The 27,289-nt window shown below is 40.8% G+C and overlaps 1 protein-coding gene across 5 annotated transcripts in view; it reads right to left on the bottom strand.

Moving 5' to 3' along the window:
* SEL1L2 (SEL1L2 adaptor subunit of SYVN1 ubiquitin ligase) overlaps window positions 1-27,289 on the bottom strand; it is a 108,266-nt gene that overhangs the window by 46,512 nt on the left and 34,465 nt on the right. For 3 of the 5 annotated variants that reach the window (XM_019500792.2, XM_059720124.1, XM_059720127.1), the window contains exons 3-5: window positions 19,642-19,696; window positions 10,325-10,427; window positions 8,072-8,234 (exon numbers count right to left, since the gene is read on the bottom strand). The exons of 1 other annotated variant lie outside the window; for it this stretch is intronic. In XM_019500792.2, coding sequence (XP_019356337.1) covers window positions 8,072-8,234; window positions 10,325-10,427; window positions 19,642-19,696 — 321 coding nt within the window. The remainder of the gene's footprint in view (window positions 1-8,071; window positions 8,235-10,324; window positions 10,428-19,641; window positions 19,697-27,289) is intronic. One more of the 5 variants, XM_059720125.1, reaches the window with a different exon arrangement.

Below are 27,289 nucleotides of genomic sequence, written 5' to 3'. Positions count from 1 at the left end.
TCTGAATGGCTGTAAGTTATCAGCACAGTTCAGAAGTTATAAATTGGCTGAAACATCCGGAAATCATTCAGAAGGAAGATACAGCTCTGTGAAAGGAATTAATTAGCTGTTGACCTGGATCAGTGGGCCCATGGATCTTGAGAAGCCCGAGGACTGAATACCAGGGTCCTTCCCAGTACCTCTTGGACAGCACTGATTGGGGACGCCTGACTTCGCTGAGCTTTGTGGAAAGAGAAACTTGTCATACATCAGGCATCAGAGGGGACTGCCGATAAGTTGCTGACGCAAATTATTCTTGTCTGTCATTGTTTATCTTGTTACTATGCGTAGTTGTGTTTTTGTTAAGTCAATTAACCTGTCTTACCTTTCTACCCCCGACCACACTCTCAATCAATCCCAAACCCTCCACTGGCAGCTGGGACAATCCCATCTGAGAGAGTCATGGGGAATAGCAACTGTTCCACACGTCCTGGTCTCTGACAGGGAGTGCAGCAGTGGAGAAAGACTCCTGTGCCTTCCCCATACTGGAGTTACCCCAGCCTGGGGAAGTTTGGGGACCAGTGCTCTGCTGCTCCCTCTCTTCCCTGTCTCCAGTACTGGAGTGGAGGAAGCACCAGGGCTAACCCCTCTCCCCACACTGGGGCCATATGACTTGCATTATTTGAAGGTATGGTTTGAGTTACAATTTTGTTCTCATTTTGTATCCAAGCTTAACCCATTAGAACTATATTGCTCCATAGCATATTACTATACTTCAGCAAATAATTTGGCAAAGATTACCTGCATAAAATAGGTAAAGAAAAAGGTAAAACTGTTTTCAGGGAACATATAAATTCTAAGGCGTTACCATTTTTATCTGTATTACTTTGAACATTCCCATACTTAAGATTTATTAACAGCAACAATCTTGCTATGTAGGTTTTGTAATGGTTATGTTGCCTAGCAACCCTAACTCTAAGATAATGAAGTTTTACTGCCTAAGATTATTTAATGTGTGTTCCTGTGTCTGAACAGACATAGTTCTCTTTATGGTAGGTAGAATGTATTTATATTCTTGTTTCCAAACAGTACTTTTATTTGCCACTCCAAGTTCAACAAGAGTATTTACATCAAGTTTATGTAAGTTCCCTTTGATAAATTCTAAACATTATGTCATCATTACAAATTATTTTCAGAATTGATAAAATAATAATTTTACTCATTTTAGAATTAATCTCATATTGTCACTCATTCAAGTGAATATAAATAGCCTAATAGTAAGAGCTATGAAAGAACCGTCAGTGCACATTAATACAAAGAACATATGTAATGGAGGAAACAATCGCATAACTGCTAATGCTGATACTACTGAATGAATCTTAAATCCCTTTTTACAGCAACAGTATACTGCTAATAATTATAGAGAACTAATTCATAAAGGGCATTACTTGATTTAATTCTTTCCTTAAATAAATAAATGGGAAAGCTAAGCCACGGGACCACAACCATTTACAGTGTTAAACTGTGAAACTGGTCCAAAAGAGTAAAATATTATACTTTAAATTGTACCAATTCTAGATTGACATAATTTATAGATTGATCTATTATTTTAATAGCATTTACAGGATTCCACTAGATTTCAGCATTACGCTGTTCTGAGTAATACTTGAGTAATGCCACTTAGACTAAATATTATGGTGAAATTAAATTTCATGTGTTTCAAAAGATTCTCTTAACTTCTAAAGAGCCTATCACCATGGAAACCAAGCACTAGTGAAAGAAATAAAACAAACAAAAAAGCTAAAACGAATGCATCGTGAATCGGATTCTGAATCTTGGTCTCTAGATTGTGATCTTCCCGAGGGAAGCCAGTTTCAAAAGTGGAGGTCCTCTGCCAACTGTACTACCCTTGGTCATTTGAGAAAGGGATTCTGTCCTCAGTTTAGTCTCTACAGAACCCTAGTTCTTCATCATTCCCATCATAAGGGAAGTGCTGGTAATGGAACTGGGAGCTAGACAAGAAGTGTGAATGTCAGCTATAGCACGTGCAGAGATGACCATTTTGGCTTACATAAGCCATATGTAGCAGAAGGAAAGTTGCTGTAATTTCAAGCATACCTGGCAGTCTGGTTTACTGTCTGATTTATCCTAGAGGGGCATTTTGGCCTTCATAGAAGCCCATATTTGGTGTGTGAAAACATGACAGATTTACACTTTAAATCTACCCTTTTTATATAATCACCACAGAATGTGATTTTTCTATTGCACAAAATAGAAAATAGAATAGGTATACCATTTCAAAAGTAAACTCTGATAGCAAATTCATCTAGCCAATCTTAGCCTCTGTGTTGGGTTAGGGTGAATGACTCCATTGGTTTGCTATGGGCAATGAAAGTCATGATAGGTCATTGTTACTATATGGGAATTCAGGACGAGCATTGAATTCAATAGGACTTTGAGGATGCCTACTACTTTAGTGCAAAGTGAGTATATCCAGTCAATGTATAGCATTAACACTATGTTAGGCCCTTGCCAAACTATATCATTTTTGGCTTTACATAGCAACCAACTTCTGTTATTTTTTCTGTCAGAAATGAAAGAGTAAGAATGAGGTCTCAATGGGCCATCTATAAGTTTATCAGGGGTGACCACCAGTATCTGGGGGAACGTTTGTTCACCAGAACGCCCCAAGGGATGGCGGTCAAATGTTTATAAACTCCTGCAAGACCGTTTTAGGCTGGATATAAGGAAGAATGTCTTTACTGTCCGAGCCCCCAAGGTCTGGAATATCCTAACATCAGCGGTGGTTCAAGCACCTACGTTGAACACCTTCAAGAGAAATTTGGATGCTTCTCTTGCTGGGATCCTATGACCCTAGCTGACTTCCTGCCCCTTGGACAGGGGGCTGGACTCGATGATCTTCTGAGGTCCCTTCCAGCCCTAATGTCTATGAAATCTATGAAAGCACACTTAGATTTGTGTACTATCACATTATTGATGACAAAACTATGTAAAAAAGATCTTTCTATTCTCCTCTGAGATCAGTGCCATATGAGCATTGCAAACCTGATAATGACACCACTGTTCATTTTAACCTATGTTTTCAATTGCTAATATGGTATTGTAGCTTGACCTGAGCTTTGGGTTTACAACAGGGGAGGGCAAAATGTGGCCCATGGGCTGGATGCACCCACCAGGCCATTCTATCCAGCCCGCGGGGCCCCTAAAAAATTTAGAAAATTAACAGTTATCTGCCCCTGGCTGCCTGTCATATGGCCCTCAATGGCTTGCCAAAACCCAGTAAGAGGCCCTCCGCCTGAAATAATTGCCTGCCCCTGGTTTACAACAAACCCTGAAACCCAATGATGCTTTGTATGCTTTCTGCTTTAATTTTGATTGTTGGTTTCACCCTTGAAGTTGGAAGCAGCATTTCAGGGATTTAAAATCTTCAAATGTTAGAATAAATATTTTCAATTTTTTTTGTAAAGAATTTAAACACCTTTTGGAAGCAAAGGCAAGAGGGAACCCTGAAACCCTTTATGTTTGAGGGCCTCCAGGAAGGATAAGCAGCTCTCCAGTAATATTCTACAGTGGTCAGGAAAAAACATTTTGGTAGGCATGCCACTAATTAACCATGCACCCTCTCCAAGTGCCACTCTGATCTCCTTCCTTTGCCCAATTTGTTGCTCTGCTTTTTCACTCCCCCTCTGGGCTCCCTGCCCAATTTCCTGCTTTCTGCCCTGTGCCCCCAAGCCTTATATCCTGCTCTGTTTTGGGCTTCCTGCCCTATCTGCTGCTGAGCTTCTTGCTATAGCCTGATCTGCTGCATGCCACACAGAGAGGCTGCTTGTGCCACTTGTAGCACTCATGCCAAAAGACGGTTAACCCTGTTCTATAGGACTTTTCTGAATGGAAGAAGTGAACACATTAAAGTGCCACCGTGCCCACTTTTGCAAAAGCTTGGAAATAAATCAAAAATATTTCATGGGCGATAGTATCAAAACTTGCTCACGTATCTAATAAATGTGTATGCTTCACCATTTTCTGTATGAGGACAGCTTTCAATATCAGTAGCCCTAACTGAATAATTCCCTGATAGGGATCCAAGCAAGCTATAGAACCTAAGTACAGCTTGAGATCATTCATCATGATCTTCTTTATAACTTTCCTTAAAAATTAAGATAGGATATCTTGACTACATGGACTTACAAGATTTACATGACTGTCAATGTTCATCCTGACTTGAGCAGGGGCGTGGGCTAAATGACCTTGCAGGGTCCCTCCCAACCCTTCTTTCCTATGATCCTAATAGTGGCTACTTAAGGCAGAAACTAATCTCACTTGCTGAAACACAGCTGAACAACTTGCCCCAACATTATTACTATGTATAGGACCCACTTATCTGGAATCTAATCAGCTCTATCTGAGAAGTAGTGAATAAGTCCTCCAGGAACAAACCCTTAACTTCACTACTATGTTAAGGAGGTTTGATTAATATGACTGCTCATAGCTCATAACCAATTCATACAAACTCTACTTTGACAATGACCATATCAAAGGAATACAACAATTCTGATACAATTGGTCATTCTGAGCAGAGCTTTTTTTGTTTGTTTGTTTTTACAGAGGCTCTGTATTTCTCACTACATTTGTAACAGGTAATCTATGAGTATGGTACAGAAGGAGAAGGGAAGTGTCAAGGGACAACAACATTAACTGCCATGGCCATCAGACTGTTATAGTGGTTATTTTAAAATGGTATTGTAATGCCTATGTAGGTAAGCAGATAAACTCCTCTAAGAGGAATTTCATAGATCCAAAGGAGCTTTACAAAAATAGGTGCATCATCTCAATATAAGCTGCTTTTTTGGAATCTATAATCTTACCACATTAAGGTTTATTTCTAACATATGCTTTCTGGATCTATAACAACCGTGAAATAAGAGTGTGTCCAGTGCTTAGTTTGAATCAGAAACCACCTCTGTTAGTCCCACTGTTGCCATGGTAGCTATTAGATCTCAAGAAAACACAAGAGGTATCTTTTGGCACGGATGTTCACGTGGCCAAGATGTAGAAATCTTGAGCAATACCTAAGCACAACAAAAATATGTCAAATTAATGTAAAGCAACCAGGTGCGCAATTCTTAGAATTGTGTTTTACAAAATAATTCTAGGGTCTTGTACTTGATGCACATATTCCAGGGGATATGCCTATGAACTCTGGATACTTCTTACACCTGAAATCAGGTGCAAAGTATGATTATCAGGGCTGTGTGAAGCTTCAGTCCCCAATTCGATTTGGTGGCTGAATCTCCGAATATGAATCAAATCAGGAGACCCTTTAATCTCTCCGAATCAAATTGGACCCCTCCAAATCAATTCAGAGAGATTTGGAAAGATTTGGTGATTCAGACATAGACATAACTTTAAATGTTTTTTCTACATACCTCAAGATGTCAGGTGGCTCATGAATGTCATGATGCTGGGGCACATGGAGCATCTCGCAGGAGTGTGGGGGGTGGGGGGGGCCAGCATGCTTGGCAGCATCCCTGGAAGTGGACAAGAAGCACTTCTAGTCCACTTCTGAATTCACCAGGGAGTGTGCCAAAGGGGCCCCACCATGCCCTGCCGCAGCTTGACTGATGCCTCCTGGCTCTGAGGGGGCACCTGGGGCCCCCTCCAGCCAATTGCTGAGCTGCTAGGGTGCGGGGAGTGGGGGTCCCCGCGCACTCCCTGGTGGACCTGGAAGTGGACCGGAAGTACTTCTGGTACACTTCCAGGTTCGCCACTGAGCATGGAGGAGGCCCCCTGTAACAGGGAACCCTAGCCCTGTTACCAGAAGGCAGGTCAGCCCCTTTAAGACCAGAACTTTCTGGGCATAGCTTGCTGGTAAGGTGGGGGTTAAAAGCTGACTCTGGCCAGCTAGTTAGGTGTCCGGAAGTGGGTAGGCCAGAACTATAAAAACCCTGGGCTGGGTGGCAATAGAGGTCAGCAGCCAAAGGGGAAGGAGTGTGTATAAAAGCTCCACAGAGAAGCTTGGTGAGCTGTTCAGCTGCTGCAGGAGGGGAACTACTGAGGACTATCAGAGAAGCAGCGGCAGCCCCAGAAGAAGGACTGCAGTAGATGGTGGGAAACAGGAGCACAAGCCCCTGTGAAAATGTAAGCTGGCATGCTGCCATTTTTTTAATTATATTTTTGGTAGCAGTTATAGCCCATGGACATACTGTTTATAATTTTTGATTGATTAACACCGGTGGTTTGGGTGAGGCTATTGGGGAAGGAGGAGACCTCATTGGGGGCCCTACTACAGTGTGGGGACTCTGGCACCAGAGAGGGAGCAGTATTCGGGGTGCACAGGCCCTGGCGCCAGAGGGCACAGGCATAAAAGGCAAAAGTGGCCTGGTGCACCTGGGGTGTGGCTGTATGTTTTTGAGCTGGGACAGTGGAGATTCAAGGCCACTGCCCAGCTTTGACCTTGCAGCCCCCTGGCTGTAGGGCCAGTGGACGGGCCTCTGGGCCAGAGAGGCTGGGCTCTGGAGTGGGGGCAAAAAGGCGGGCAATGAGCCCCAAGACCAAGGTGCTAGAGCCTCGGAGTCAAACCCTATCTGGTGGGTTGAGATGGGGAGGCCTAGCTAGAGCAAGACAGGGGTCAAGGCCCGTGGTGGCTGAGAACCCCAACATACAAAATACAATAGGCAGTCTCCCGCTTACAAGAACATCTATATAATATTTCCATCAAGACGTGGTAGACGAGTAGAAAGCGGGACACGAGAAACATTAAGGGGACTTCAAGGGCGTCCCTCATAGGTCGTGGATAACAGGCAAAAGATGGTGCTGGGGAGGTGACCTGTTACACCCCCCCATGCTCTTGTGGGATGCTCCATCCACCCCAGCATCACAGCATTCACAAGCCGGGCCTGGTACCTCAAGGTATGTAGAAAAAACATTTAAAGCTGTGTCTATGGCTGAATTGCTGATTCTCTGAATCAGCATTGAATCTTCAGATTTGGATTTGGCCAAATCAAATCGGAGACAATGATCCAAATCAACAAATAGAATCACTGTCCCTGATTTGGGCTGAATCCAAATCTAATAGGGCCCATTTCGCACACTCCTAATGAGTATCCCCTTTTTTGCTTCTGATGGATTGAATACCTATTGCATCAGAACAGACAGCTAAAACAGTTATCCAGCAACGTGGTGACACACAAGCAATGTTAGGATCTTGTCCACAGAGACATCTCAGAACTTTGCTGAGTCAAATAATCAGTGGTCTTGATCATTCATCATCACAGTGAATGTTGATTGGTGTGATATAGAGGTGGTAGAGCAAGTTCCATAAAAGAGTTTTTTCTACATGCTGTTGTACAGACCCTCAGCAACTGAGCAAGGTCCTTTAGTTTAAAGGCAAAAGGATCAAGCAATTCAGAAATCTCATCATTCCATGTTAAAATATTTTGTATTTTTAATTAAACCCAATATTATCCTGCAGGAAGAGATATAAATGAATAGCTAAGGTCAATAGACAAACCTATAACAGCAACAACTAAATATAGTTTTTAGCATTTGAGTATAAATATCTAAAGTTAAAATTATCAGAAGTGGAGCTGTCAGATGGGATTGACTCAAAATTTAGGTTTAAAAATATTAATGGAAAACAGTATTTTGATTCTAGTTGAATATTCCCCAGAGTGTTTGGAACCCAAAAATCACATCTTAATCCTACTACATGTGAAAGTGAAATTGTCTACAAACATAGCAGCAAATGACACTGATTAGTCTATCTCAATTTGTGCAATATGAATGAAGCTCTAAAAATAAATAATTGTCTTTAAGAGTAAACAGTAAAGTTGATTATTAAAATGTAGTGGTACCAATGTAACTGCTTAGGAAATCTTATTATCTTACAAGATTTTTAGCCAGATGCTGTTTTTACTAAATAATATATTCTAAAAATTTAACTGTCATGTGATTGCAAATTATATCAACATATATGTATTTTATTATATTTCAAAGCGATAAGCTTATCAGTGAAACAGTGACTATATAAAATGTTATATATTTAAAAAACAAAACTAAAAATAGCACTTACAGTTTGGCCTTTATGAGATCCTTTTTCAGCCAAAGTTTCATATAAAGCCACAGCTGCAGTTATATTTTGAGGAACATGATAACCAAACAGCAATGCAGCAGCAAGTTTTTCCATAGCTTTCAAATTTCCCAAATCTGCTGCTTTAGTAAGTAGTTGGTAGGCTCTAATTCAAGCACATGAAATCCAGATTTAATTATTTAATCTTAATTCTCCTCAACAAGTATGTGCATCTCTAAGAGTGGTTTTAGCAATTATAATGTATCTGTTTCAGCACTGATAACTATTTTCATTGTTCCTGCACGCTAACTGAAGTATAATTTTATGGCAGCAGAGTCATTATCAATTCTTTCTATCCCACCCTCTCAGAATGGTATTTCAAATTCATGTGACTATTACTAAGATTAATATCAATGTCAGTTTATGGTTAATAACTTAATTTTAGCAGGAATAAAAAGGTGAACTTAAAGTTCATATTTAGAAATGGAGGACTAGTTCTCTAAGAAAGCTCTGAGAGAGCAGAGGACACACAAAGTAGACTTAAATCCTTTTACACTTTAAATCCTCCTTAAACTGCTGCCAAGGTATAAAGACCCCTTTGGTATAAATGAGACTATGTCTCAGAGGCATCTCTCACACAGCATAACTCCAGCCACTTGAAAGGTGGGGGGAGGAAGGGAGTTATTTTCTGATATTCTGCTCACAATTACCACTTTTATGAGAAGGAAGCAACAATATTTTGAAGACCTTGTTTCTATCATTGGTTAGAATATCTTTTTTTAGCATGAGAGAGAGTCACACACCTGTTTGAGGATGGCAGCTGTCTGAGACAGTTCTTGAGGGTAAATAAGTGTGAATAATCAATAGTATAACATAACAACAGAATAAAAAAAACCCAGAAATTTAGACCAGAATAATCACAATTTTTTTATGGTACTTAAATGATTTTGATGATTTGTACCTTAGCACAGTACTTTACTCATTCTCAATTCAAAACTTCATTTAAATGTAAACCAGTCTAGGTTTCAAAATATCTGTAATTCATCTTGGGTAGATAAATATATAATAATATTAAGACTAAGATGATGCAGGTTCCAAATATTAACGCTAGCTGCAGACATTTGGGAGGTTAAATTGGGTTCAGAATGGCAGACCAATTTAAACTTTGTGGCAGACCAATCGATCCCAGTGCTGACTTTACATTTACAGACCTGTGTCCAGCAATCGGTTTAAACCTATAACTGAACAAAAGTTCCATGCACACAAACTGATCTAAAAATTGCAGAACCCAGTTCAAGGTCAATCTGGGTCTATGTAGTATCAGACTCTTTCGATTTAGATCAAACTGGTTTGTGGAACTTCTGTCCACTTCCCCTGTGTAGCCCCGGGGTTGGGAAAACTCAGCCACTGGCCCCAGCCCCAGGGCTGCTCTTTTCACTCCCCGCTTCCCCTACACTGCTCTATTTTTTTGCCCCTCTGGCTTCTTGCTCCCCACCCAGGTAGCACTCTCAGCCCCCATTCCACAAACTGCTCTGAGCAGCCAGTTTTATCAGCATTTGCTACTGCTGGAGCCAAGTAAGTAAGTCTTGGTGGGGGGAGGGGCAGAAGGGATAGGGGTGTAGGTTTGCTGGCGGGGACCCAACTCCACCCCACCCATGGGTTGCACTTGGCCGCCAACCCCACACATGGGTCGTGCTTTCCCCCCCTTACCCTCATGGGTTATGCCTGCCCTCCCACCCATGGGTCACGCTTGCTCCCCCTACTCCTTGTGGATCATCCCTGCCCCCCCAGGTCGCACCTGCCCCCCCATCATGCCTGCCCCCACCCCACCACTGGTTGTGCCTGCCCCGCCGACAGATTACCCTTGCTCCCCTACCCCACCTGTGGGTTGTACCCCAGCCATCATCCAGCAGACCACCATTCCCTTCCAGCCTGCTGGACCCCCAAACCCCTGGCTAGCCCCCCTGCATCCTGACTTACCTGATATAGGGCAGCCATTTTGAATCTATTTAACCTCACCCTAATGCCCCCCGAATCTCTGTACTTAGCCTAAAGGGTTAGGTGGAGTAATACCTTTCCTTCTACAGGATTCTACCGACACAAGTAGGGCTCTCCACAAAACTGCTCTATAACAAGGAATAATTTTTTGGGACTAAGAAATACAACATAAACTATTCAAGACAGGTACTACGTTCTTATTTTTCTTGGAACATGTTGGACTCTAATAGTAATGAAGATATGTGAGTGCAGACTTACTCATTTTTCTCTTTTTTTCTTTTGGAATGTTTCAATATTTTAATGCTTGTTTTATAAAGATGACGACCTCTCTCTTCATTTTTCTCCTTCTTAGCCTGTTCTTCTGCCATAGGTGTAAACAGAAATGTATATAAAATGTAACTTAAATTTGAAAGTAGAAAAACATTTTTAACTCTAGAGAGGATAATCTCCATTACAGTAGCTGTGATTAGTAGCTACATAGGACAAGTTTACTTTTTACTATTACGGAGACTTGCTACTGTCAAATGTTCTTCTTTTTTATATTAGTGATATTGCATATGCAGGATTCAATTTTTTTGTGCACAAATCTAAGTGCTTTCAATGTCTGTAATAGTGAGGAATTAAAGTATAGGCATTCTTGTGTCTATATCATACCAGTATTAAAAATTCTGACAAATCAACATCTCAAATTCACTGTTAGCCCATGACCATTAGTTTGAGCTGAGATTATGCCAACATCTACAAAATTTTATTAGCAATATCTATAATTACTCTTAAAGCCATCAACTGGAGGATGGCTGCAGTTTCAAATATATTCTGACAACTGTAAAAGCTGAACAGGGTTTCACTACAAATCAGTTCATTTGGTACTTCACAGTTCATTGGCACTCAATATTTTACATGCTATAACATTTATGGAGAACAAATAAATGTTTATGATTACTGCAAATGTGGTGACGGCCAAATTGGGCAATCTCTCAACTGCATCCTTACCCAGCAACTAAAAGACAACTATTCTGAGAATATCTGACTAGCTAAGACATACTGGGGCTCCTATACATGTGCCTGGAGCCTGCTCCGACGTTGTAATTCAAGCACATTGGAGTAGACATCAAGTCTGCTGGAGTGTGGAAATTAATGCACTCTAGCAGCCTCCAGCGTCATGTGTATCAGCATCCCCATGCTGAAAAATGGTGGTGGGGTGCTTTGAACTAAAGCTTGTTTAGCTTGCCCTACCATGCCTCCTAAAGCATATGTATAATTGCCCACAGACTGCTTCCGGAAAACCAGCTTTCTCTCTCTCCTTTTTCTCAACTTCAAATGTTAAAATGTTTACTTTGCTGTTTTATTTCCTGTAATCAATTATAATAACACTGTCTTACAAAATGTTTAGGTTCATAGTTACAAAGCTGAAATGTAATTCCTTCTTCAGGTGGGTAAATAGTTAAAGTTAGTCACCTAAGTGGCACTTAGAGCCAGTATACACTTAAAGAGCTGAAGTTACCTTTGTAAGTAGCATGTAAGGCCACTTGGACAGATTTAGATCCAACTGCCCCCTGCTTATAGTGCATATCTTGCTTTTGATAAGCTGCTGAGTTGAAACTTATGGGGTTCTTAACTCTATGAACCCACACAGAAAAGGCTGGGAGTTCTTAAAACAAGAGTCAGACAGGTACATATTGTTACCTGAATAAAGAATCAGGTGCCTGTTTGCAGTGTCTCTATGTTTTAAAATAGTTACCTAATATCCTATACAGTATCATCACTTTTGAAGAATTATTTCAGTTAATTTTCTATTGGTTTTCTATAATATCTTTTGGTGATGTTTTGACAAAATTGCCTTATTAGAAGAACTTTTTATTATGTCTGCAAAGGCAAGCCTCTAGATGGAAATATGGTAGAAACATGACCTGAATTTCATGTTGTTGCTTTACAAATACCAAGCAAGCGGAATGTGTTAGAAGACACCAGACTTAAGTCCAATGGGATCTGTTACATTCATATATCTCCTCTTTCGCTGCTTTTTCTTCTTGTGTCCTTGTCATAAACTATATGTTTTTGCAGAATTGTGCACAAGTGATGGCTCTTTCCATTGCTACAGCAAGGTCCTCCTTTGTACAGGTCTCACCAAGACACTGGCAAACAAGCAGGTGCTCAATGGCCTGCACTTTACAGCACTTGCATCTATTTGTGTTATTAGAGTGGCCTCATTTGATCATGTTTGTTTTTTTGATCCTCTGGTTGATGTGCACAGGCTGTTCAGGCATCGCTATGTTGGCCAATCTGTATCAGCCTCTCTGGGAGGGTCCTCCTGGGGTTCCCTGTCCATTTTAGGGCATCTGATTGTATGTAATCTTTCCTTGCATAACCTCAATTGTGCCCCATCTGCTGTTGTGTCCAAGGGTGCAACACTGGTCGTAAACCTCTTTTGTGCTTTAAGCCTTTTGGTTACTTCTGTGTGACCATAGACTGGATGCCTGGAGTCTTCCATCTGTCGTGATCTTTCTTTTTGGCTTGCTACCTTTCTTCTGATATCAGGTGGTATATTTCCAGCCAGGAAGTACAGGCTACCTTTGGTGTTGGCTTTAGACATCCTGGCCACTGACAGATATAGAACAAAACAGTACTTTACAGAAGAGGAAGCGCATTCAACCTGACTCTCCAGCATCCGTATAGATTGTGTGCTTCAGCAGGATTCAATAAGCTATTAACTAAAAGTGCCAAAAAGCCCTGCTGAAGAGCCTGATCTACACAGAAACTGGGCAAGCTGGGTCAAACTAATGCGATGCCTCTTCTGCGCATGCAGTGCGTTCAGCGCAGGTGCACACTGAGCTGAAAATAAATCACTGGGTTGTTTTATTTTTTCCACATCTGTAAACAGCCCCTGTTATTTCATGACAGCTGGGTCTACCTTCTTGGCATGAACTGATTGTTCCCATACTGGACTTGCACACTCTGCAATAGAATGACATATGACAATAGCAGTGGTTCATAGTGCTTCTCACTTTGAGCTGACCAACTTTTGAAGTATGTTGTTGCGGGTGCTGACCTTCCTTTTCATCTTCTCTACATGTGCTTTGAAGGTAAGTATTTGGTCCAGTGTAACCTCCAAGTACACAGAGTTTGGGTGATTAGTAGGGCTGTGAGAAACAGCACTGTTCCATTTTGACTTCTGTTTTGATGCAACGGTGTTTTGGTTTGAGTTTTGTTTAGTTTTGAAACCACTGTTCTGTTTCATTTAATCAGAACTGTTTCACTGTTTTGACACTGTTTCAACATTTTGCCCGCAGGCTATAATGGGGAATCATGAAAATGCCTAACACGTTGTCATTTCTTGCCTGATTCAGATGAAACTTGTAAGGATGGTAGACAATTCTGAGAGCATGAAGCCTGCCAAGTTTCCAGGAGATAGGTACAGAGGTTTCTGGAAAACTGCACCTCAAGTTGTTGACAAGCAAAACTCCTGTCACTTGCCAGTAGCGGCAGCCTTCTGTCAGCTGGCAGGCAGATTGGGGGGCCCACACCCCTGGAAGGAGTCCGGGACAGCCCCCCCAGCCCTCCTGGGGGTGCAGGCCCCCGGATCTGCAAGCTGGATGCCAGCATGCTGTTGCTGATGGTGGGAGCCAGCGGCAGCATCAATCTTCTGGGAGTTAGGCATGGGCTGCACCGAGTGCCAGTCCCAGCTGGCAGCAGCAGCTTCCTGTCATCCAGCACGCAGATTGGGAGCCCGTCCGCACCCCTGGGAGGGCTGCAGGGCTGTGTTGGACTCCTCCAGGGGGTGTGGGCCCTGATCTGCCTGCTGGATGACAGGAGGCTGCTGCTGCCTGGGACCAGTGCTGGGTGCAGCCTGCACCCAGTGCCAGGAAGATTGGTGCTGCCGCTGGCCCCAGGCGGCAGGAGCAGCATCCTGTGATCCAGCATGCAAATAGGGGGCCTGCACCCCTGGGAGGTGCTGGATTCCCAGGGGTGCAGGCCCCCAATCCGCCTGCTGGATGACAGGAGTCTGGTTCTGCTGCCTGCGGCCAGCAGCAGCACCAATCTTCCCAGTTCTGGGTGCGGGCTGTGCCCAGCATTGGTCCCAGGCAGCAGCAGCAGCAGCCTCCTGTGATCTAGCAGGTAGATTGGGGCCCGCACTCCCGGGAAGAGTCTGGCACAGCCCTGCAGCCCTCCCAGGGGTGCGGGCAGGCCCCTGATCTGCCTGCTGGATGACAGGAGGCTGCTGCCGCTGGCTGGGACTGGCACTGGGTGCAGCCCGTGCCGAGCACCCAGAAGGTTGATGCTGCTACTGGCCCTCGCCGGCAGCAACAGCATGCTGTCATCTGGCATGCAGATCCAGGGGCCCGCACCCCCAGGAGGGCTGGGGGCTGTGCCAGAATACCTCTGGGGGGGTATGGCCCCCAGATCTGTGCCGGAAGACAGGAAGCTGCTGCTGCCAGCTGGAACCAGTGCTGAAGCTAAGTAAGCCTGGTTTCGAAACTCAAAACATTTCGAGTGCCTTTGTTTCATTTCAAAGCTGTTTTGAAGGCTTTTGTTTCATTTTTTGATTTCACTGTTTCGAGCTTGAAACGCATTGAAACAGCTTTGAAATGAAGCACCAGGCAAAATTTCGCCCAGCCCTATTAGTCAGTGGGATTCAATCCCAGGTGATGTTTAGTTTTTGCTTGGCTTCTCTCTTCCTTTTTCACTAAAACATAAAAGTTATGCATACCTGCTCTGGAAAATTGGTTTTGATGTCTGCCTTTGCCACAGTGTTCCTATGTAATGAAAGAAAAATCACTTAAATCTCTTCATAGGTTGTCCCTATCCTTAATTCTGTGGTCCTCATTTTAAGCATGCATGGCTTGAAACCTTGTAGTTTGATTTGCAAATGAGCTGAGCACTCACAGTTACAATAGAAGTGATAGGAACTGTATTTTCAACATGTGAAGTGCTATAAAATGTAAAGTACTGTACTCTGAAAAGTCGTATTGTTGTATCTCAGATCAGGCACCCTAAACTTAATGGAAACTTTTATTTTACCATTTGTGCTTCAGTTCTCTGTCTATGAAAGGGGGACATTAATACCCTTCTTTTTTCATAATGATCTTGTGAAAACAAACTCATTGATACTGGCAAAACACTGAACTATTATAGCAATAAACACTATAGAAAAGCCTATGGGATAATCAACATCTGTGTCTGTCAAGCAGGGTTGAAAAAGTGCACGGTAAATAAAAGCTTATGGCCACGCATCGAGCAATGAAGAAAAAATATTGAAAAGCTGCTCATTAAGTAAATAGCATTCATCCTATGCACTGAATGAAACAGGGATCATTCGGAAAAAGTAGCCTGTTTCATAATACATCCATATAAAGGGTATAAACATTGAATAAAAAGGTGACCAAATGCCAGTCCACATGCCAGACCAATGTAAAGCATGAGAGCAAGTTATGCTTGGGGTGTGAAAACCTCATGATCTGTGCTGACAGGCGCGTGATCAGATGGCCTCAGCCAATCAGAGGCTACATGAAGCGTGTGACTGCAAGGCCGGCAGTCACGGGCTCCTGACTGAAAATCAGCAGCACATTCTAATTGGCTCACTAGTTTATAAAAGGGACAGAACTCCAGAGCTCAGGGGGGATCCACGCATCAGTTTGGAGAGGTCTGATCACCCTTTCCAGGATCCCACGTCCCCTAGGTCGACTGTATACTCGATACCCGAACATAGTGAGCTCTCGTGTGGCAGTTATTGTTGCTGTTGTCATTACTGCAATCGCTCTCTGACTGTAACATCGCAAACAGTTGTTAAAGAGTTTTCTGTCTTCCTACTCAAGTTGTAAGTAAAACTTCATTCTACCATATCATCTTCATTTGGGTCAGTGTCCCTTTCGTCCCCGGCCTGGTTGTACTGGAGGGGTGGCTATTCACCCGCCGCAGTTTACCACAAACATTTATTTGATTTTGCAACCTAAATAATGTTCTAATATTGTTTATTGTATGTGCAAATTTTTCCTTTCATTTGAAAAACTGAAAAATATTGCAGGACATTCAGCAGTTCAGTAATGGTCTACTGGAAACCTACCATGGTAAATAACATTGAACATGAACTTTATGAACCTTTGCGAGTTTCCCTAGTCCTGTCAATGCCCTTCAGTTGTGACCTGCAGTCCCTTTACTATGCTCGTCCCAAGCCTCTTCTGAACAGACAGCCAATTGTGCCTAATAATATGTTTGTTTTGAAAGGTTGACAAATGTTAAAACCTATTTTAATGGACTCTCATTTTTCGGAAAATCAATACAAAACTGCCCTTATTCAATTTTTATTCTAAAATCCTTAATGAGATGAACAAGTTTTGTCTAATGAGCAGGACTTGTCCAGTCATAAAAACTGGCAAACTTTGACTTTAAATAGTTCCATATTTAAATTTTTCTTCTTGAATAACAGGTATAAGTATTTAAATTCATTTACTTGTAAACACAAACTTAAATATTTAAAAACATAGAAATGAAATGGATTCTTCTCTTATTTTACCATTCCTTTCCATCTGCTCCCTCCATCTGCACCTCCCACATCCCAGAAAAGGGAAGAAGGTGATTGTAGGTTAACAATATCTGACTGAGCAAAGACGCAGTAAAGATATTTCTGCCATGGTAAGCAGTAAATCCAGTTTATCTGATGGCTATAGCTCATATTATTTTTCTACAAGGTAACAAGTGTGCATTTCCAAACTCATTAGTGAACAGTTATTCAAAATGTAACTTGACTGAGTGATATAAATAAGCATAACTTTTTTGCCTACGTGCAGTGCTGCACTAATGTATATTTACTGCTTTGAGTTCAGAAGCTGGCATTCACAGAGCTAAAGCAGGGCAGTCCATAGCCATGTCATGAATATGGCTGAGAGTATGCAGACACACAATCATTATTAAAGTCTGTAATCTTACCATGTTACACCAAAAATAATGAGAGATCCAGCAAGGGGATAATGGAGGCAATGAAGTAATTAAGAACTATTAAATATCATGGAACAGCCACTCATTACAAATGTGGTACATGCACAGTGATTAGTGTGGATCTGCCATGTGGTAGGAGTGGAGGAATCAAGAAACATCAAAGTTTTCTATAGGATCAGGTCCTCGAGGTAGGCCTTGCCAATGTTTGATAGATAACCTAAGGAGTGACCTGAAGGTAAACAATGTAGGACAGGATTCGGAGGAGATGGCTCATGACAGATGAGACTAGAGCTGCATCAAGAGCCACATCCAGATGAGCAGGAATGTGCATTTCTCCAGGGACAAGTAGCAGTGGCACAACTTGTGCCATGGGGAACGCCTGTGCCATGTGTGCTCTGGCATGTGGCAGATAACCCTGAGTGGAGTAGTGGAGGCTGGGGCCAGCAACTGTGCTGACCTCAGCAGCCTTACCTGGGGCTCTGGGGGAGCTGCAGCCGCAGTGCTCCTGCAGCAGGGAGCCTGGCCAGCAGCAGGAGTGTGGATCTGGCTGGCCAGGCTCCAGTTGTGGGTGGTGTGCATCACTACCATGTGCACCACCCAGCTTTTTGTTTGCCATGGGTTTTTTTTACCCTGGGATCTCCCAGGGTCAGCTGCCAACTTGGACTGTGGCTAACAGCTAATTTTAGGGTAGTATCATGCTTGAACCTATTATCAGCTTGACTTAAAATTTTCCGGAAAAGATTATATACTGATTGGTCCCACATATGAACTACTAGTTTAATGTCTGGGGCAAAATCAGTTTTATAAGAGAAACTCAGTTGCTCCTTAAACAAAAATATTAAAGATGAATTATTTTTTAAAATAGCTAAGTTTGATTAATGTGCATAATCCTACTGTATTAAAAATGAATTAAGATAATCCTCTGAACAACATAATAAAGCTATACAATCAAATGCAAATTATGATGCCAAGGAAAAATACTATCTCTACAGTGCATAGCCATATTAGCAAATTGCTTCTGAATATATGATGGATTATTTAAAAACAAATTATTTACAAAAAACATCCAACCAACTGGTATGTATTAAAGCTACATGAGTCTTCAGTGAACTCCTCAAATACTTTCAAAGAAAATCTTATTTTAATCTCAAACAAATAAATAAGTCCTTTTTTTATATGGACTTTGGTATACTTCTTTGGCAAGTGACTATGAGCAGTAGTCTGCTCTCTGCGTGTTCTTTCATAGCATCTGATGAAGTGAGCTCTTGCTCACAAAAACTTATCTCCGACTTAGTCTGCTGCTGGAAACAAACACCTGTTCATACAATAAGATATATAAGAATTAAGAAATCAATATGCTTGAGTTAGGATTTTCCAGAATCAATTTGAAATTAGCTGTTTCTTCTTTCTAGAATGGGATATGTTATGTTTTTTTGTTTTTTTTTTTAAATAGAAAGATGTTCTTTGAAGGGAATGAATTCATGATTGATTTGTAAGGGGCTATTCAACACAACAGTGAGGAATGTGTCTTCTGACTTCAAACATTCCTGAAAGCCTAGCGCTAGTAACTGGGATGGGATGGTAGAGAACGTCACTGCACATGCCCTGTTACTCATGTTCTACTTGCCACTGTCAGAGACGGGATGCTTGGCTAGACAGACTCTTGGTCTGACCCAGCATAGCAGTTCTCATGTTCTTATGTAGTATCCTTTTTTTTTTTTTTTTTGGAATAACTAATCATATATATTGGAAATCACTATTTAGCGTAACAGAAAAAGTTCTTCCTAATTGCTAAGATTAAAAGCAGATCATTTGCTTTTATAAGGTAAGCTCCTATCACTGTTTATTCCATGAAGTATTTGTTTTAAATCACTTGTACACACACTGGTTGTCTAAGACTGGCCTTGTTCTTTCTGTACTCTTCAAGAATATATTTGAAAATATTTTTCTTCTAAATATGCAATTTTGCCCAAATGTTGTTACCTATGATGTTCTAGCCACTATTCAGCAAAACACCTACTTAAAAGTTTTTCACTTTACTGTATTGAGATAGACTTTAGCCTGTGCTAAATTTAGTATGTGTTTTAATATTTTATTGAATTACAGAATAGATATTATTTGGGGATGAATATTCAACCCCACTGACATTAGTGACATGCTCCTACTGGCCTGAACAGTGTCAAGATTTTACTCAGGGGGTTTTCTTATGATAATCATAATGGAATGGATCCTGCCCCAAGAGACCTCCCTACAGAGAAGGGTCTTTCATATGTAGACAGCCCCCTTCCTTTGCAGAAAGAAACTGTAGTTGTTTTGTTTACATTCTGAGTGCCATTTCTGTATACTGTATTGTCGCATTTTGATAGACATTGAAGGTGGAAAAGGCTATTTCATTGTCATTCTGTCAAATAATTGATAAATTACTTGTTAGTATTCAGTTAACTAGAAGTGGCATAGATATAGCGTAACACATAAGAAATCAGAAACATTTAAAACTTTTTAAACTTAAAATAATTACCAATAAATGCTTACCTTCTAGAAAGCTTTTATAGTTCCATTAAATGGTAGTTTAAACTATAAGAATGTTCTACATAAGACTAGTGAGTTTGCAAAAGACATTCACCTACAATGAAAGTTATTACCTTGTGAAGAAAATGTATCTTTAACTGATAATCTCTGACTTTCATTCAGTGCTTCCTGGAAAAACAAGACATTTCAAAGCTGGCTTCTGAATTTTTATTGCTAAGTATCTATGCAAGCTTTCCTTTTATTCTGGTGTATATCTTGTACATTTGCATTATGAAATAATTCATGTATTTTGTTGCAATACTTCTCCCACTTTTGCTGTTTTATATATATATATATATATATATATATATACTGTAGTGTATATATATTACACATAGTCTTGTTATGCTTATATATAAACTGCTAAATGATTTGTGTTGAATGTATTGAAGCTCAAATCCTATAAATAAAACATTAGAGGAATTCATCTCATCTACTGAAATGACATACATATACCTATTGTGTGGGTTGAATCAGTTTAGATTACAAGTACTGTGTAATGTTGCTTTTCTGATTTAAGAAAAATCGTGATACCATTTTTAACAGTAAATTGAGTGATCCTCAAGGAGATGTATTCTCACCGTATTGATTGAATATTTCAAAGTAAATAGGAGTTATTGTTTTTCCCCAGCACTTTTCAGATGACATTTCAATAAGTTTTTTGAGGGTTCTGTTTTTATAATCATTAGATGTTAGCAACATTAACTGTTGGTAAAAAATACTTAAAAAATCTTTAACACACAAAATCCAATGTTTATTTCCTCATAGGTATTAAACCCTCAGCACAAAAATTGTACAAACAGAAACAGTATTTGTGCTGTTCTTGTCATCATTAACTTTGGGCTTCGTTTTTTTCTAGAGCTGTTTCTGACTTTAAAATCTTTGTGATCTAAACTCTATACATGTGTTTAATTTTACACACTAAGGGTAGCCTCACTGAAGTGAAATATATATATACACTTTGAAGGATTGAGGTCAAAATTGTTGTCCTATTAAATGATATGCCCTACTCCTAACCCCCACAAGTATATTAAGGTCTTTCAATAGGTATTAAAATATTAATTAAGGTCTCTAATATAATGTTTTAAATGAGAGAAATTGAAAATTGTCACCCTAGCAAAATGATGCAAATGTACAAGTCACAATTTAGACATACAGGATTTATCCTTAGTTAGTGAAACATTATCATTTTTGCATCTATTTAAAAAGTTTGTGTAACCCCAGATCAGTCCATGTGGCACCGTCTACCCCTGGTAGTGTCTGGATTATAGGCAGAGGCTCAAGAACCAGCTACAGCTATGACCTTAGCTTGCACACAGCTAGGTTGTTTAGCTCAAGAAATAGAGGCTGTTCAGCTCAAGCAGTAGAGACTCATGTTTTCAGATGAAGAGGTCCCTGCTGCTATTTCACCCAAGGGCTTGATATAACAGATGCTTGTTTGAGCAAGGACCTGTTTGTTTGAAGCATCTACCATACTTTAAAATAAATAATCAATGAGGAAATGCTGACCATAGTAACATAATAACCTATTATAAATAAATAACAGTTTTATGCTAAATTAATACTTGAAACCAGATTAAGCCTTTTTGTCAGTATTGGGAAGTGTCTCTGATATAAGCTAATGAAAACTCTTTTTTTTTTAACCACTTAATACCTGTGAGTTCCTTTCTTATTTGGAAATTTATTCTGAATGGCAATAAATTCAGTTTAAAATCAGCAAGATTCAAGCTTTAACAACTGGTCTACTTATGCAAAGCTTTCCAAGGATACATTAGCACAATTTGAGATTCTTTCAGCCTTTCAGCATTTATTTATATATGTACCTACGCATTTTGCTGAGACTCTTATCCATATATGTAATTTTAAAGGGACTGAAAGATTCTGCTTAAAGTACACTAAAACCTTTAGTAAGTCCACCAATTTTTTCTTCATCTGATAGTGCAATGAGCAATGGGACCACTAAAAGAATTATGCATAGATGTTTGGCTGATTGCATATCACATTTCTATGAGCTGACTGGCCTAAAGCTGAAGGCTCCTTCAACATATGGCAAAACATCCACTGCTGCTTCCCACGGTAAGTGTAGCTACATATGCTTTGTTCTAGTGTTGCATGGATTTGGTTTGTAGGAAGGATGTTTGCTTTAATTTTTGTCCTGTGGCCCCTGTTTCTGAAGTGAAGGAACCCAAAATCTATTGATTTCTAAAGTTCTGTTTATTTAGAGAGATCTCTTGTTTGAGCTGGCTGTTGAAGTGCTAAGACTGATGATTTTTGGAAAGTATCTTATTCATCCCTTATTCTATTTGTGTGTTCATGACTATTAACTTTATTCTTAATAACTCTTTTTTTCTTTACTCTTTTGTTGGGGGATTCTTTGAGCTCTTTACTTTTGAAGGATAAATCTTACCCTCCAAATATTTTTTCTATAAAGCAGAATGACTTATAATCAAAGCTAGATAATATCATTTCTCTGTATACCATGTGCTGCTCATTCTTACAACTTATGTCATCAGTGGCTGACTTTGATTCATAATAATGTCAGTCTGGACCAGTAATGTAACCAGAGGTGGGAGACGGGGGGCACCAGTCACCAAACAGCCACTTAGATGGGGTGTACAAAAGGCAGATCTAGTCAGTCCCCTGTCACCACCCTTGCTGCTGCTGCTACTCTCGGTGCAGATCCTGGTAGACGCGCCGCTGGTCTGGACATTGTTATAAACCACTTAATGTCAACAACATAATTGATCTCTTAGGTAAATTGACCACTTAATGCCACAAATAAGACTGTATCAGTTAGCAAACAATTATTGACATGGTAATCTAGACCCAGCACTCTTTCCTGCCTATGCAGGGGGTGGGACTCTATGATCTATTGAGGTCCCTTCCGACCCTAGCATCTATGAATCTATGAATCTGTAATTTGCCCTGTTAAAGACATACATGAAAACTTATACAACAGCAAAGTTGTTTATAAGTGATCAGAATACAAGTTAGCATATTTTTGTAGATACCCGGGGGGGGAGGAATTCCAAACAAATACAGTGGTGTTAATTGCTTGCCATGAACTTTTAGACTACTTCTTCATTGTCTGGTATGGCACTCTGTTATTGTCAACCGTGCTTAGTATCACAGGACTTTTTTTTGGTCCCTTGCGTGTGATATTATTAGGGTTTTACTTTATCTTGTAATTCTGAAAATGCATCCCAGAATTTTCTCTCCACTCCCCTCCCCTCAGAATTTGAATGTGTCCCAGCACAGCTGATCCGACAGATGGGAGGAGACAAACATTACTGGGACCCTTGCCACTCCTGGGGCTTCAGGGGCCTGATCCTGTGGGCCGACAGACCTGGGTGCTTGACCCCAACCCCAGGGCACGTATCTGCAAGCACAGCATGGGGAAGCATGGTTCCTGGCCTACAGGCATGTGCCCTGGGAATTCCCTCACAAGCACAGAATGGCAAAGTCTAGGAGGTTCCTTGCTCCATGCCTGTAAACATGTGTTGCAGGTCAGGACCAGCTGCCCAGGGCCATTATTGCACAGGACTGGGTGCCTGAATCCCCAGGAGTGCCTGCCTGGGGTGGGGCTGGAGAGCACTGGCAATTTCTCCTGCCAAAAGCAAATGGACATCTGCTGTGAAAACACAGTACAAACTGTTACCACAAATGGTCATGCTCATAATTTTGGGGATTTGTGGCATGACAAACTTGCATGGAGGTTTGTTTGCTCAGGTTTTGTGCCACTATAAACTTTTTTTATGGTGGTGCAACAGCAACATCTATTTGCAGCCTTAGGGTGTGCTTTGCTCTAAAAATTTTGTTTCCATTGTTTTCTACTCTGGGGCAATATTTGAAAACAAAAATTGATAACGAGCACAAATTTACAAACGTTCTCAGAGTATCAACTGTAACTGAACATGATTCTCAGAAGAATGCAGGTCTCTCCCATTTACCTGTAGTCACATCTGATACTGGGTTTCCAAGCATAATACTGCAATGCAATTATACAGGTTTCCCTTGATTTATGCAGGTTCTTTATATGCGAATTTGCTCCTATGCGATGAACATACTTAGACACATAATTCATGCACGGTAAATTCGCTCATATGCGATTTGCATAGATGCCCCCCCCCCCCCCCAGTAGCTACATCTGTGGTGGGAAGGGAAAGGGCCATGGCCTCACTCACCCCTTCCCATGTGGAGCAGACCCAGGAGCAGTTGACACTAGCTGCCTGTAGCCACTGGGGTACACCGTGCTCTGGTGCAGGCAGCTGGATCTGCTCCAGCACAGGCTGGGGTGAATGCGAACAAGTGGAGCCCCAGAAGCGCAGGACATAGCACTCACCCCGGCCCCTGTAGCAGGTGGGCTGCACCATGCCCCAAACCCCCCGGGGCTCTGCTGGTCCCCACACATCCCAGCCTGTGCTGGAGCGGCCCCGGGAGCACCTGACACCAGCTGCCTACACCAGGACACGATGCAGCCCAGCAGCTGCAAGCAGCTGGTGTCGGCCACTCCCAGGGCCACTCCAGCACAGGAAGGGGTGAGTGGGGACCGGCAGAGCCCTGGTGGGTTGGGGCACAGTGCAGCCCAGCTGCTACAGGCAGCTGGTGTTGGCTGCTCCTGGGACTGGGGTGAGTGCCTTACTACCTCCCTTCCTCCCCCACCACCATGGGAACCTATCCCTATTTGTTACATTGTAAAGCGGGTTACCTTTATCTGAATTCGATTTATGTGCTGTTTTCTGGGAACACATGTATCGCATAAATTGAGGGAAACCTTTAGCTGAGTCATGGCAACAGGTGGAATTTATTAGTTCCAACCAAAAAATAGGTTGGAATATGTTCTTTAGGGTGCCAGAAAAGAGAGATGTGAGAGGGAATTTTCAGTAGTGGACAACATTAGGGAGAAATTGTCAGTTTATGGCTTGGTATTCAGATTGCTGACACAAATACCAGGAAGGGGCAAAAAGTTAAATATATATATAGTATGCTAAATGTTTTGTTAAAATAGTGCCTTCGTACTCTAGCCATTTACTCTAGATACTTCAAATTAATTAATGGAACTTTTTATTGAAATAGCAAAATATGAAACTGTCTTAATAGTAGGTGAAGCAAACAGGTATAATACAAAGGAAAAGGAAGGGCATAAAAGACAATTTTTTAGGCCAGATGTGCAGAAAAAGTTAGCTCATAATTATAGAAGCAAATTCTTCCAATATAGTGGCGTTTATACCAGCAAAAAGTACTTTTGTCAATATAATTTTAACTAGTTCTTCAAGCAAAGTAAGTTACATCAGCAATAGTATTTTATGCCAGTATAATTATGTCTATACTTTCAAGAGTAGAACTGTCATAAAAATATCACATCCTGACACTTCTAAACCAGCAACCTTTTCTAGAGTAGGCTGGGCCTAATTGGTTTTAGGAATCCCATTTTAATTTGAACGGTATATACTTGGGTTTCCATCTTTAGGGTTTTCATTTATCAGGGTTCTTTTAATTTCTTTTTGTTCTTTCACAGGGAAGAAGAAACCACTAGAGCTGTTCATTTGAGACAAACTAATTTTAGGTGGACTTGTGACTGGATTTCTCCATGATCTTTAACTTAATGCAATTCTTTGTAAAAACTTCCATCAAACTCACTAAGTTCTATCCACCTGTATTTGATATTATGAGATTTAAATTATGGATCCTCTTCAGCCTGATAATCTTGTTCGGATGTAGATATTTTTAATCTACAGGTTATATTTTATATGCAATTTTGAATGTAGAAGCTTTTCTATTTCCCAAGAAGGTTTTTCACATTTTAAATATGAAACATTACTAGTTCATCTTTTTGTTATTCCATGTAAGTCCAGTAAAACCAAGTTTATTTAAAAAAATAAGCCAGTCCTAAAATGAAACAATGACTTTTATTCTTTGGAAGTAGGCAAATAATTTACCAGGAGAAGCACTGTATCTCCTTAGCAATGCCACAGTTAATTATCATGTGCTTGCATGCACATTTCACATATCATCATCAAATGAAAAAGGAAATTTGAAATGTGCTCTGCTATTCCATATTTTACAGGAAATATTTTAAAATGAAGTGCAAATATTCTTATTTTAGAGTGGGAGAAATTGTGAAAATGTATTGCAACAATCTGTTAATGTAATTAACATTAAAGTTACATAGTTAAAATAATCAAAACAGGGTGTCTACTACAAGCTTAATTTAGCAGTTGCACATTTTGTAAATTTAATGGTGAACATTTTATGAAATTATGTTAAGCTGCACATTTAACCTGAAGAACAAGACATAAAAGTATATTTACATTTGCTAGGAAATTGTGGCTGATCTTGCTTACTGTTTGAAAAGAATTTTACCAGCTGTATGAGTTAGTGTTGGGGGACTGATGTAGAACTGTTCTGTCAGCTCTACACTGACTGAGGAACCACAGTATTCTTGGAGTCTTCCCTTGGGCTATTTCCACCCCATTTTATGCAACTAAAGTAGCATGAAAAGGCAGAGGTTGTAGAGAGAACTGGTTCTAACAAATCCTATCTACTTAACCAAATAGCTGGTTCCTCTTTGTACAAGAAACACATCAGGAAAAATTGGTCCACTTAAATGTCATGAGACTAATTTTATTGATGTTTGAAGAAAAGGATATTGCTGCAAGAGAACAGCTATCCTTAAAGGAACAATGGGCTAAGACAGTAATGCTCAACCCCAGTCTGCTGGCCAAATCCAGCCCACAGAGTCATATCATCTGGCTCACAGAGCTCCTCATGGGTAAAGAAATTTGGTGGCAGAAGAACAGTGATAATTAATTAATTAATTTATTAAATACTGCACCTCCTCCCTCACTACCAAATTCCTAAGCCCTATGCAACCGGATTGAGCAAGACCACACTTCCCCCCCAGCACACAAGCAGATTGGCCCTGTCCACACCTTCTTCCCTGCACATGGCTGGATTGGGGCCAGGCCATGCTTCCTAGCCCTAGCAGCTGGATCAGGCCCCACCGCACCCAACCTCCCAGTCCCTGCCGGGCTGAGCTCACCAGCCAGATCCAGCCCACAGATGCCCATCCAGCCCATGGGGAAAAAAGGGTGAGCACCACTGGGCTAACATCATACAAATTTTGACAGGAAAAAGTGTTATCTGAAGCTCAAAAGGAATGGGGGTTTCCCAACATCTGGAGGTCAGCAGAAGGAAATGATTACCTTAGACTAGATTGTAAGTTGATATGTCCCCAAAATATTATTGACAGTCTAGGACCTGAGGGGAAAATCTTCATGTGTTGTAAATTGTTGTAGTTTCATTTGACTGGTTCATGGATTCCAAGATCTGGTTCATGGATTTCAAAATTTACACAGGATGCAAGGGAGACATGTTATTACCATTCCCTAGCAAAGATTAGAATGTGTATAATTTCCAGTCTCCTATAACTAAAAAGTGGCTGGAAAAAAGTTGCTAAAATGCTCCAAGTAAATGTATTTTTAGGCAACAACTAAGCATGAAAATGATCAAATCATAAGGAAAAAGTTTTAGAAATTTCTGCAAAAATGGAAGTTAAGGGAAGCTGTTTGGCAGCCCACTATAAAATTTACTTTAAACTTTAGGATGAAAAGTTTATATATAGAATCATAGATACTGTATCATAAATTGTAAAAATCTTTTAAGCTGAACATCTTTTTTCTCTTGCCATAATGTTTACCTGTCCAAAAATGTTAGTTTTAC

Source organism: Alligator mississippiensis, chromosome 1 (genome assembly GCF_030867095.1).
Source record: "Alligator mississippiensis isolate rAllMis1 chromosome 1, rAllMis1, whole genome shotgun sequence".
NCBI lineage: Eukaryota > Metazoa > Chordata > Crocodylia > Alligatoridae > Alligator > Alligator mississippiensis.
Note: the sequence above shows the minus strand (reverse complement) of the source record. Positions and strands in the feature narration are given on the sequence as shown.